The sequence below is a fragment of the Belonocnema kinseyi genome, chromosome 2, assembly GCF_010883055.1.
Source record: "Belonocnema kinseyi isolate 2016_QV_RU_SX_M_011 chromosome 2, B_treatae_v1, whole genome shotgun sequence".
NCBI classification, from domain to species: Eukaryota; Metazoa; Arthropoda; class Insecta; order Hymenoptera; family Cynipidae; genus Belonocnema; species Belonocnema kinseyi.
This window is the reverse complement of record NC_046658.1, coordinates 59,581,159-59,594,635: the sequence shown is the minus strand read 5'-3', so window position 1 is coordinate 59,594,635 and position 13,477 is coordinate 59,581,159. Positions and strand designations below refer to the sequence as shown.

Below are 13,477 nucleotides of genomic sequence, written 5' to 3'. Positions count from 1 at the left end.
AAGTTACAGGCGTTTGAAACTACCCCTGCAGGCATTGGGGTTGAAAATTCAACCCCCCCTCACTTGGGTAGGGTTGGTAATCCTGGTCTATAAGTTTGTGGACTAACTACTGTTGGGTAGGCGAACATATTCCCAGAATTTAGAGACAATCGAAAAACATGACTCTTTGAGTTGGGGCAGTTGAGGAATAATGCCCCATATAATAGCTCAGTTTCAAAGTGGAGTGAAATAAAGAGGTTCAAATTGACACTTTGAATGCAATTCTACATCCATTTTCGCTTTTTACATTCTCATTCCTTCGAATGTAATGTAATCGTCCAAATTTTCAATCTCTGGTTTTTAAAGGATCTTTACGTTTCGGCACTCACAGAATCCGAAAACCATAACATTTCATCGGTGGCTGTATGTCTGTATGTACCTGAATGTTGTAGCCACGCTAACTTTTCAAGGATTTGTCCAATCGCGTCCGCATTTGATACACTTCTAAAGGTTCCAAAAATAAAGCCTAAGTTCGTTGATCAGATATTTCGAACCAAAATTAAAAAATTGAGAGCATTTTCAAAATTTTGAAATTTTATACATTTTTGTCAAAGTTTCTCATACATGGGTCAAAGACTTGCAAATTATCCAAATAAAATGTTTAATTGTCATGAAAATTGGATAATTTATATACTTTTCGAAAATTTTCAGTAGATATAGTCAATATGTCTCCGGTACTTGACAAAAATACTTGCAAATTATCCAAATGACATTTTTAATTTGGATGAAAATTAAAAACGTTATATGATTAATTTTCATAATTAAAAAATAGATAAAACTGCTTTCCTGATAAATAAATAAATAAATTTTGAGGGAAATTTTTCATAAATATTAAATATATTTGAAAATCACATCCATAACATTTTTCAATAACAATGAAATTTGAAAAAATAAATTATTCTCAAAATTACGAATTTTAAGATTCTTATGTTACATTAGGTAGAATCTTCTTTGAATACAGTCAAATGATTTTTAATATCTTTTTCGAATTCTTAGACTTTTTTTTTGTTCCGAATTAGTTCTCCTGATTTTTCTTACGTATTTCAACAATACACATTATATTTAATAAGAAAATCTAGTTATTACATTCTCATTCATGAGAGTGTAATGTAATCGTCCAAATTTTCGATCTCTGGTCTTTAACGGATCTTTACGTTTCGGCGCGCACAGAATCCGAAAATCATAAAATTTTGTCGGTGTATATCTGTCTGTACGTCTGTCTGTATGTATGGTTACCTGAATGTTGCAGCCACGTTAACTTTTAAAGAATTTGTCCAATCGAGTCAGCATTTGATACACTTCTGAAGGTCCCCAAAATAAAGGCTAAGTTCGTTAATCAGATATTTCGAACCAAAATTAAAAAATTGAGTGCAGAACAATAGCGGTATTCTTGTACTGTTAAGTCCCTTGTTTTTAATTTATTATTAAAGAGATAATTTGAAGCAAACGTAAAATAAGTGACTCTTAAAAATGCAAGTATACCGTTATCGCATACAGCTACTACATCATATTGCCAGTGATATTTCCTGATGAACTTTGGCTACAAAATGTAATACATTATTATGCCTAAAAAAGCATAGAATATGCATTTCTTTGTTCAATTTCTTGATAAAATAAACAAATAGTGAGGCGTAACAAAATTCCATCAAGAAAATTAATTTTCAATATAGTTTCAAAAATAATAAAAGAAAAATCGATTTCTTTCTGCCTATAAATATCTGCAACGTATGTTTTTTTTTATCAAATAAACGATTAGCAATGTTTGGCAACATTTTTCTATAGAGCATCATTGGCTATATAATTTTAACTAGATCAGAAGAAACAACGAGTTCTTTTTGCTTCAAATTCTTTCCATGTGAATTTAATTATACAATTTGTTTACAAAATAAACAAAAATTAATTCATAGCGAATTTTTTTTAGAAAACATGATTGGCAATATAATTTCAAGAAGGACAGAAGAAAAAATGATTTATTTTCGCTTAGAAACGCCCAAAATGTGAATTTGTTTATAAAATATACAAGTATTAATGCAAATTTTTTACAGAAAACATAATTTGCAATATAATTTCCATAATATTAGAAGAAAATTGGTGGTTTTTTTCGCTTTGAAACACATAAAGTGTGCATTTGTTTATAGAATGTGTTCATAAAACAAACAAATATTGATTTGTAGCACATTGATCCATTAAACAATTCTTATTTTTCTTAACTTTGTGCAAACATTCAGATGGCAATCTTTTGAAAATGGAAACAGGGCAGGTCACGGTTTACATTTTAAAATAAGACCTTATTGTTTCAATAGATTTTTAATTAACAACCGTGTTATTTTATCAAATTTGTGTCTTTTTCACTTTTCTCATTTTTATAACCCTTTTGAATTAGGAAATATCTTGACTAATCAAATTATTAGTTGTTTAATAATCTTTAATAGCCCACTTTTCGTTAATAAAATCTGAAAATTTTCGCTTATTAGTTTAGTTAAAAAAAATTTCATATAGAGAGGCAATTCATAACAACACATTTTCACAAAGTTTGCTAAAAAATTTCAATTTTCTATGGAAAATCGGAAAAATTGAAAAAACGAAAAACAATCGGACATCGCCACATTTACAATTTTACAATATTTATGACTTTTTTATAGAGTTAAGAATGTTACATGCACCATCGCATTATTTTATTAAACTTTTATATTTTTCACGTTTTCCATTTTTATGACCTTTTTTAAACATTACATAGACTGCTAAGTAAATTTATTTATTTTTTCTACTAATCTTTTGTCAGAAAAATCAGAAAAACTCAGAAAAATTTTTGTTTGAATGAAACAAATTCTTTCTTTTATACAGTCAACAAATATTTGATTGATTCCAACAAAATTTATAGGATTCATACACACCATGGCTTAGCTCAAACAAATTTTATTGCAATCAAACAAGTTCTATCTCTGATATATGATCAAACATATATTTGTTTCATCCAAACAAACCTTTTTTTAAGTTGAGTATCTCTTAAAAATCGCAAATTTTTAACAATTCACGAAAAGAATTTTTCATTCGATTGGCTGATTTCTTTTTGCTTTCAGGAGATCTAAACTCGATATAGATAACGTGCATATTTTACATTTTTCTGAGCAACAGATTCTGTGTAATAACTATGCAAATATGTCAGTTTTCTTAAGAAATAATTTGTTTCTAACACTTCAAAAGGCAAACGGTTTATACCAATGAGCATGATTTTATAAAATTGTGTTGAACATAAATTGCTTAAAAAATTGAACAAAAACTGACCAGAATTTCGACAAAATAGCCAACATATTAGTAATCAGGGGCCTTTTTTGACCTTTTGAACAAAATGTATCTCGGGTTAGTGGCGATTCGGTTATAAATAATTTTGGATTCACTCACTTCGCTTTCAGTTTTGTGACTAGAAGGTAATCAGTGAGCAAGAGAAGATAGAGAGGAGTTTTCTGGAATTTTTTTCCAAAAGTCAGCTTGTATTCAGAGTCGGATTTCATCAATAGTTGTACGACTGTCCCACTGCGAATGAGTTTCCTGTCCCTTAAAATTACAGGCGGTACCTTGGGCGAGTATTCTAATTTTCTGAAAAATAAATCACAATTTTATTTCAGTAGAGAAATGTGCAACATTATAATTTAAAAAATTCAGCGTCAAAATGTGATTGAACGGATTTTATTTTGAACTTGTTTAAAGTGGCTACGATTTCAATGAGGATTTTCACAATCAGAAAAACTTTTAATTTTAAATGGTTGCATGTTAAAGACGTAAAAAATGTAATGGTCGATTATTGTAATTTTTTAATTTCTACATTTTTTACTAGTTTAATTCAGAAAGTTCACAATAATGAAAATATACAATATCACTTTTTCAATTTTGGAAGAATTGAAAATTCAATACCCTTAAATTAAACTAAACCAAATGATTTGGTTTTAAATTTCAACTGTTTAATACAGCAGAATTAGACATAACCGATTTTTAATACTTTAATAATTGTTATAATTTCAGAACGATAAAAACCAAATATGCCAAATCCGTCAGCGAGTGAAAATGAATAAATGTGAATTTCAGACTTTACAACTTACAATGCTCTCATAATATATGAAATAGTGTGATTTTTCACGAAAACAGGACAATACATTATTTTTAATAAAATTAATTAGGCACCATATTGAATTCACGGTGAAAGGTTTTAGGTTACTAAGATTTCAAGCCGAAACATATTGCATTTTACAACAAAGTTGTTGCATTAACTAACTAAAAACTACGAATTTTCAATAAAAGAGTTGAGTTTTTTAGCTAAAAAGTCGAATGTATGAATTTTCAACGAAGAAGGTAATTTTCAATTGAATAGTTGAACTTTAAAGACGAAAAATTAACTTTTAACCAAACCGTTGCATTCGAAACAAACTAGTTCAACTTTCTAACAAAAAAGACGAACTTGTGACGAAATAAATAAATTTTCGAAGAAATAGTTGGATTTTCAAGCCAAAGCGACGTTAATTTGAGAAAACTGTTGTAGTTTTAACAAAAAACTTCATTCTCAAAAACGAAAAGTGAATTTTCAAAAACAAAAAAATAATTCTACCAAAAGAGATTAATTTTTAATAAAAAAAAAGTTTTAACCAAAAGAGTTTAATTCTGAACCAAAAATATAATAATCGAATTTTTAACATCATAAAGATGAATTCTCCAAGAAAAAAGAAATAGTTAATATTTTAATTAAAAAAGATAAATCAACCAAAAATGGAAAAGTTACATTTTGATTACAAAGAAAAAAAAAAAAGAATTTTCAACAAAATAGGCAACTCTTCAAAACAGTTGAATTTGTAGCCAAGAAAGATGAATTTTCAACAACAAAAATTGCTTTTAGAACAAAAAAGATGAGTTAACAATCCAAAAGGACGACTGTACAAAAAAACTGTGGAATTTTCGACCAAAAATATTACTTTTTAACCAAATAATTACATTTTAAATTAAATAGTCGCATTTGTCGTATATAAAAACCAGGTCTCTGGAAAATAATGTCTGATAGTTAATAAGTTGGAATGCCACCAGTCACGTCTCATAACAGAAAAACATTATTTTTTTGAAAAAGTTTAAAACTTACGACTTCAACTAAAGATATTTGTTAAAAAATTGTTTTATTTACAATAAATGGTTTCAGTAATTTAGGCCATGGGAAATTTTACTTCCAAATGTTGAAATAGTAGATTTATAGAGAATGTTTTTCCCGAACAAATAAACCTTTAATAATTTATTATCATGCAATAATTATATAATTATAATTATTTATAAGTTAAAATTAATCGTTTTTGCAAGCTTTAAAATTGTTCATAAAAATGCATATTTTTATTTGAAATTACATCATCAATGATATTGTTTTGGTTCTTAAAGTCAGAAAAACTATTTTTTCAGATATTTGATTTTCGACACGAAAACTAGCTTGAGCGAAAAAACGAGATAAAGGGTAAGTTTCTTAAAACAGGAAAATATTGTAAAGTCTGAAATTTGAACGTTATCGTACAATGTTTTCATTTAAAATCCATTTAAATTTGGATAATTTTAAAGTTTTACACATTAGTTAAATAATTAAACTGAAAACGTACAATCTTGAATAATTATAGATTGAAAATTTATAAATGAGCCAATTTCAACCTCTCAATCGTTTATATTTTAAAAATGAAAGTGAGAACAGTTCACCAGTTCTCAGAGCTTCTTTGTCAATCTCTTGAATTTTGATTGCCCTAAATAAAAATGAGTTTCATTTTTAATGTTTTCATTTTAAACAAGCTCGGTTTAAAAGCATCGAATTTTTACAATATTCTTTTCTTCATAAATTCCTTTGTCAATACTACGAATTATAAATTGTTTAGGTTTGTTCATTTGAATTTTTAAATTTAAATAGCTGTAATAAAAGGTTGAAAATCGGGAAATGTCCAGGAATTCTTTTTCTGAGATGCGAGTGGCCACACTAATAGATTCGTTTATACACTTACCTGGCCAGAGCTTCCATTTCAATGAGTTGACTGGCAGCTCTCGCTCCCTCATTGCATTCTGCAACAACATAACTTAGATTCGACAAGACTCTTTCCCAAGATGCTCTCTCTTGATGATCCATAGGTAACTTTGATAAAACAGCATCAGCTAATAAAGGCAGTCTGAAAAAAAGAAATTCATTATCCATTTCTCCCTAGTTTGCCATTCTTCTATTATCCATAAAATTTATTCTATTACCTTGTTACTCGTTGCATTGGCAACATCAGAAACGAATGCAGCGAGAGACTTTGACAAGCAGGTCGCATTTCTATTCTAGAGATGACTTCCAAAAATTTCAAACCTTTCCTTGCTCTGAAAAAAATTCAGTTTGAATATAATATGGTCAAATTTGTTTTTCTTTCCCAACAAAAAGAGAAATAGAAAACGTATGAGAATTATTACCTTAATTCTTTTAAGGTAGTATCTATGCTGACTTGGCTCGAGCAATAAGCAACATATATGGCAAGACACCTTTCTGCATGTTTGAGCAAAACATCTGGCAAGCCTAACAACATTGAGTCGTCTTTCCACACATTTTCCATTTCAGCTAGAAACCTTTCTGAAGACATTAAAACACTTGAAACTCCCCCAAAAAGTTTATTTCGTTCCATTGGCGTCAAAATGTCGTTGACTAATTCATTGTTATTTACAAACTCGTTTTCCAGAACCCTTAACGAATTTAAATACGAGGCTTCCGATGTCACAATTTCAAATTTCGCTTCCTGAATCCTCCGCTCCTCGAGAGATAATCTCTCTGCAAGATAATATTAAATTATTTACCGAAGTACGTTTAATTATTATTTTATAATTCCTTTAAATAGTTTATGAATAATAAACTTACGTAGGAGGCCACTATGAATAACTTGAGGTGTTTGACACCATAGCGTTCGATGGCCAGGTTTCGCAAGTTCCATTGCTGCTGAGGAAGGAGTTATATCTTCCACCTGTAATTAAAAAAAATTTACATCTTCCTTATTTTATTTATTTTACCTTTTTAATTTTTTTTTAATTGATAGATTTTCTAAGCTTACCTCTTCATATCCATCAGAATCTGATTCAAACGCAACCCTCGCAGCAGCTGCTGCGTAAAATTGATACAGAGGTTCCTCGGCTAGAACACTGTAGTGATCTGAAAAAAATTTATTACGATTATTTTAATTTCCGTGCAAGTTCTGAAGTTGTTTTTCCTTTTAAGAATTGTACTTTCCCTTTTAAGGTTTGAATTTTCCCTTTCACGAAGATTCGCCCGACTTAATTCACATTCTCAGCAGAAGCGACAAATGAAAATAAACATATTTATTTATGAAAACGAGACTGATGTCCTAATGGGGTATGAAAACTGGATTCGAACCTGCTTGCATATTATGCATTAAGACGCAGAAGGAAGTAAACAATAAGCCTCGGTTCTCACCGAAAGACAGAAAACAATAATCGTCAGATCTTGAACACTGATTGACAAACAGACGGAAGTCTAACTAACGACGTGAAAGCTCTCGTATTAAACTTTCTACCTGACAGCGATTAAATTTTAGACAAGTGAGACTTATTGCCTCATCTAATTTGTCAGTCTGATGAACTTTAAATTAACACTAATTTGAGGTTCTTAAACTCGGTGGATCAAATTAAAGAACCAATATTAATGATCTAATAATTAGATTATCTTCAAATTACTTTCAGATCAGAAATAAAAAAATGGATTTAAAACATGTGTTTAAGGTATAGTTGTGGCGCCAAAAGTCAGATATCTAAAAAAAAATAGTCTTTCTATGATTTTAAGAATCAAAATATTGTTACTGACGTCATTCCAAATAGAAAACAGAATTTTTTATGAAAAATTTTAAAATTAAAAAAAAAACATTAGTTTTAACCATGTTTTTTTTTTAATTAAATTTTTGCTGACCGCCGCTTATTACCAATTTTTAAAAATGATTGCATTTTAATATGTGATGGCCTATTTTTTCCGAGAAACCATTCTCTACAACTCTACTGTTTCCAATTTTGAAATTTAATTTTTCTGTGACTTTTATGGCTTCTTCTTTGGCTCTAAATCGTTAGAATCATTTTTTTAAAGAAAAATTTTGTTAAACAAATAATTATAATTTAAGATTTTTTAGTTATTTTTAAAATTGTAAACAGTAGAGTTGGAGAGAATGTTTTCCCGAAAAAAATAAGCCGTCATTTAAGAAAATGCAATCATTTTTCAAAAATTGGTAAGAAGCGAAGGTCAGAAAAAATTCAATTTAAGAAACATGGTTTAAATTGACCCCTTCGTTCGCATTGACTTGGCATTTAACTTACTCCGATTTTGCATTCAAGTCCAACTCGGGTTGTTTTAGGGTCTCTGAATCCGAATCTGAAGTCAAAATTCGAAAACTCAAAATGGTGGATCTAATATGCTGTACCAAAATACAAAAAACGGCTCGATTTGGATCAATCTCGGTACTTACGGGTTTTTGGGGTCGCTGAATCAAAATTCGAAAATTTTAAATAACGGATATTTTCGTTCGCCATTTAAAATGTTTGAATCTTGACTTCACTTTCGGGTTCAGCGACCCCAAAAACCGGTAATTACCAAGATTATTCAAATCGAGCCGTTTTTTGTATTTTCGTCCGCCATATTGGATCCGCCATTTTGTATTTCTGAATTTTGACTTCATATTCGGATTTAGCGACCCCAAAAACCCCAGGATACAAATTTTCAGGAAAACAAATTTTCCTGCCATTTTTGGCACCTTTTGTCGAATTCTCTCTGTCAACAAAGGGGTTAATGTTTTTTTTGTGAATTTTAATATTTTTAATAAAAAAACAATGTTTCTTATATGAAATGACATCAGTTATAATATTTTGATTCTTAAAATCATAAAAAAACTATTCTTTTCAAATATCTGACTTTTGGTAGGCCAGCTACCTTAAAGTAAGGAGCCGATCATAAATTATGTTGAAGATTTGGGGGGAGGGGGATGTTACGATATATTTTGCATAGGGGGATCGATACTAATATGCAATACTTTTAACAAATAAGCCTTATAGAAAATATATGAGTCAAAAAGTATAGTATACAACGTCAAAGTTAAGTAAATTTACAATGTATAATTAGATTAGTAGTTTGATATTTCTTTATTATTCTGTAAAAAATATCCATAAAACAAAGTTTTACCACAATTTTTAAAATTACTACTAACCACGAAATCATTCAACACCTTTTAAATTCATCTCAAAAATACATTTTAATGATTCTTTCAGGAACAAAAAATATTTCATAGAACTTCAAAAATGTTAAGGGAGTTTGTAATATTTTGATCAAATTTCAAAGAATTTATTCACAAGAATGAAAGGATTACAAAGTATTTCAAATATTAAAAATATTCCAAGAGGTTTCCAGAATTTGAAGAGAATTCAACAGATTTCAAAGGATTTTAAAGATTTTAGGGTATTTAAAAAGATTCCAAGAAATTTTCAAAAGCTTTTAAAACTTTTAAGGGATTTTCAAAGATTTCAAAGGATTGGAAATATTTTAGTTTATCTTTAAAGATTCCAAGTAAGTTTCGGAGGATTACGACAATTTCAAGGAATATCATCAAATTTTATGTAATTTCACGAGAGTTCAAGGAATTTTATAATATTTTAATTAAATTTCAAAGAATTTATTTACATAAATTCAGGAATTTGAAAGCATTTAAAAGATTTAAAAAGCTTTCCAATATTTCAAGGTACTTCCAAAGAGTGAAAAATGTGTCAACGATTTTTAAGAGTTTTCTTTTTAGATTTTAGCATTACTTTAAAATATTTCAAGGAATTTCAGTATACGATTTTATATTATTTCAATGAAACATCAAAGAAATTATTCACAAAAATTGAGAAATTTCAAAGTGCGAAGAGGCTTTCAGTATTTCAAGGTTTCAAAAGATTTTAAAGAATTTAAAAGATTTTCGGGTACTTTCAAAAATATATTCATAAAAGCAAAGTTTTTTCATAATTGTAGAAATTATTAGTAGTCCCATAATCATAAGCATTTTTCAAGCTAACCTAGTCTTGCACTACTTATGAAATCAGGGTGGCCGTTTCAATCATAGAAAAAAAATTCCGGGTCATTTCCCCGTTTTTGCCTGGTTCTCAAACATTTTTCACGATCCACAACATTAAAAATTTAGAACTCTAAAGCTAAAAATTTCTCCATTTAAATTTATAAAAACTGAGCTCCAAATCATTTTAAGTAATTTTAACCCAAAAATATTAATAATTGAACAGTTACATTTTTACTATAAACTGAACCCTTTTCACATTAAAAGTTAAATTATTTTTATTTTAAATAGTTTAAAAGTCCTTGAAAATCTTCGAAATTTTCTTGTAAAATCTCGAAACCTTTAAAATTTGTTTCATTTTTGATAATTTTGGAAATATTTTTAATCTTTTTAAATATTCTCTTGAAGATACTTTTTAAGAATAAAACATAATTTGCAATTTTACTCGGTATCTTGAGATAATTGTTTTTATTATTTTGAAGCTTTTCAAAACTCTTAAAAAGCTTTTTAATTTTTCGTTCGAAATCTATAAAAATGTATATTTTGTTTTAAATTAGGCCGTGAGTTATTTGCACCGAACATTCAGCGCGAATAGCCGGATTTTGTCGATATACGTAGACACTTCCATTACATTATTGGAAATCATTTAAAATTTTTAATTAATTTTGTTTTCTTTGAAGTTTAGTTTTCTTATTCAGTTTTTAATATTTGATTTATAATTACTGATGTTAAATGAACTTCCTTTTTCCTAATAACAAAATTTTTTAATTTTATAATTTTAGACTAAAACAATATTTCAAATTTAATAAAAACCTTTAATTATGAATTTATTATTTTGAAGCTATTTTTAAATTCAAAATAGTTTATAAAGTTTGAATCGTGCGTTTACATTTGTTTAACTACTTAGACTTCCCGATTGAAACATTTTAATTTCTAACGTTAAAATCTGGAACTTCTTAAATTTTATACAGATTCCGAATCATCTTGTAAAATGAATTACTATTCACTTGTTAAACCTTAATGCACAATTCAATTTTGAAAAAAATCATTATAATTTATATTCACAGTTGGTAAACTAAAATTATTTGTTTTTTATCCATAATTGCAGATTTCAAACACTTCTAATTTTTAATGTTTTAAGTCTTTAAAACCGCATTTAAAAATGTTTTAATGAAAATGTATGCATACAAAATTAAAATCTAAAACGGAAAATTTTGAAGTAAAAGATTTTCGAATTATGCATTGTAAACTAAATGATTTCATAATAGAAAAATATAACAATTCAACTAATTATTTTAAAAAACTGAAAATCAAACCTGGACAGATTTTTTTTTCTAAATATTTGTAAAATTTCCGGTCAAAAAATAAACTCATTGTCATATCCCGGTTTTCCACCCTGTAAATACAACCCTTAGATTTGGTGATCTACTTTTCTAGATTTTACGACAAATTAAACAGAAATTAAAAATTTCTAAAACTCTTACTAAGAGTTTCTTAGCAATATTAAATAAGTGGAGATATATGCTAATACTTTAAAAAAATTATATAAAATTAATTTTTGGATGAAAAATTTTTTATTATACTAGATGACACAGTCGTTTATATGTTTTAATTTTAAAGAAGTATATGTACAGTTCATTTTTTGCACGTTCCATATTGTTTTAATTTGCTTTCTTTTCATTTTATACGCTTCTAATTACTTGGCAATTGCGGTGTCTCGTGCAGTACGTTAATAAATTGTATCTAATAAAATATGAGTGAAAATATTTGGAAAAATTACGTAACATAGGCGGATGGACGGATCTAAGCCACTTTTCTACGACTTCTTTTATGGGATAGGGCAAAATGGCAAATAACGTGTTACGTAATTTATGGATGGCCCCTAAGGCATTGTAGGTAATTAATGAAAGAAAAATTATTTTTAAACGTACCAGCGCTATTAGCTTCAGATTGTAAAGAACTACTATCATCCCTCCAAAGTCCAACTTGCGAGTACCAGTTACTATTGCTGTAAATTTCCTCTTTGCTATTACTATTCGTCTCATTACTCTCTTTTGAATTTCCATTTTCGTGATTGTTCTCCAAATAAAAAGTCGAGAGACCAGTAAGACCTTTTCTGAAATGTTTTTTGAAGCTGAAATATTTTCTGTGATCACTGCTAGCAACGACGTGGTCATTACTAGTTTCAAAGGCAGGATCTTCTCCAGAAGTTCTTCTTCGTATTCGTCCCAAGCTTCCTTTGGTGATTGTCCAGGTCCTCCGGAGCATTTTCATCCTCCTTCCTAAAGTTTGGGTCAAACTCGCTTCTCTGGGAGGTGGTGGTGTCGGCTTCGTTGGAGGTTCAAGGCGGGAATTTATAACTTGATTCTGGTTTAAGGTGGTTGGAATGCTAGAATTATTACACGTCTCAGTTTCAGCCTCGGAGTCTGTACTGAAGTCATCAAATTGATAGGCGTAGAGCGTTTCATAGTTGCTGTCATCTGATGTTGAATCTGAAAATGAAACTTGCTTAAAACATATTCAGAGGTTTGATAGGTATCTAGAAATAATTTAATCTAGCCAGGGTGGCCGCAAAACTTCATTTTCAAAATTCTATGAAATATTATATAAAATTCCATTCCCTGTTGCCTATATTTTCATTTGATCTTATCATTAATATTTAAATACCAAAATTATAATCTTGTAACATTTTTAATATAGAATATTTTATAAAGGAATAATAACAATTAAAATTTATAATTTTTTAAATTATTATTCCAAAGGCGACCGTATCCTAAGCTACTTGAAAATGTGAAAATTTGACAAAACAATTCAACTGAAATGATAAAATATGAAAAATAAAAAAAATAAAAAATAATTTCTGTAAAATTAGAGTGAATTTAGAGAAGTTTAAGGGGAATAAGAAGAATCAGATAAAATTTATAAAAGTCAAGTAAATTTTTAAAAAATCAAGTTAATTTAAATAAATTCCATAATATGAAAATTGCATTGAACTTAGTAAGTTTGAAATTAGTTTAGAAAAATTCAAGAGAATTCAAAGGAATTTGATTAAATACCTAACAAATCCACGCGAGTTTAAACGATTTCAGGATGAATCAAACATAAACTAAAAAAAAAATGCTGTGAATTTAGGATGAATTTCAAAAGAAATTCAAATGAATTGTAAAAAATATTTCAAAATTACTTCCATTATTTGAGATCCTACACAATAACGCACTTTTTGTAAATAAATTCTTTGAAATTCATTAAAATATTATAAATTCCGTGAAATTATACGAAATCAAATGATATTTACTGAAATCCTGAAAAATTTGTTAAAATACTTTAGAAGCTTTTAAAATCCTTTTCAACTGCCTAACAGATTC

At 28.3% G+C, this 13,477-nt stretch overlaps 1 protein-coding gene across 1 annotated transcript in view; it reads right to left on the bottom strand.

Annotated features, from left to right (window-relative positions):
* LOC117182685 overlaps positions 1-13,477 on the bottom strand; it is a 40,370-nt gene that overhangs the window by 4,766 nt on the left and 22,127 nt on the right. The window contains exons 6-12 of the mRNA XM_033375789.1: positions 12,044-12,604; positions 7,122-7,219; positions 6,932-7,034; positions 6,493-6,844; positions 6,289-6,402; positions 6,051-6,212; positions 3,442-3,636 (exon numbers count right to left, since the gene is read on the bottom strand). Coding sequence (XP_033231680.1) covers positions 3,442-3,636; positions 6,051-6,212; positions 6,289-6,402; positions 6,493-6,844; positions 6,932-7,034; positions 7,122-7,219; positions 12,044-12,604 — 1,585 coding nt within the window. The remainder of the gene's footprint in view (positions 1-3,441; positions 3,637-6,050; positions 6,213-6,288; positions 6,403-6,492; positions 6,845-6,931; positions 7,035-7,121; positions 7,220-12,043; positions 12,605-13,477) is intronic.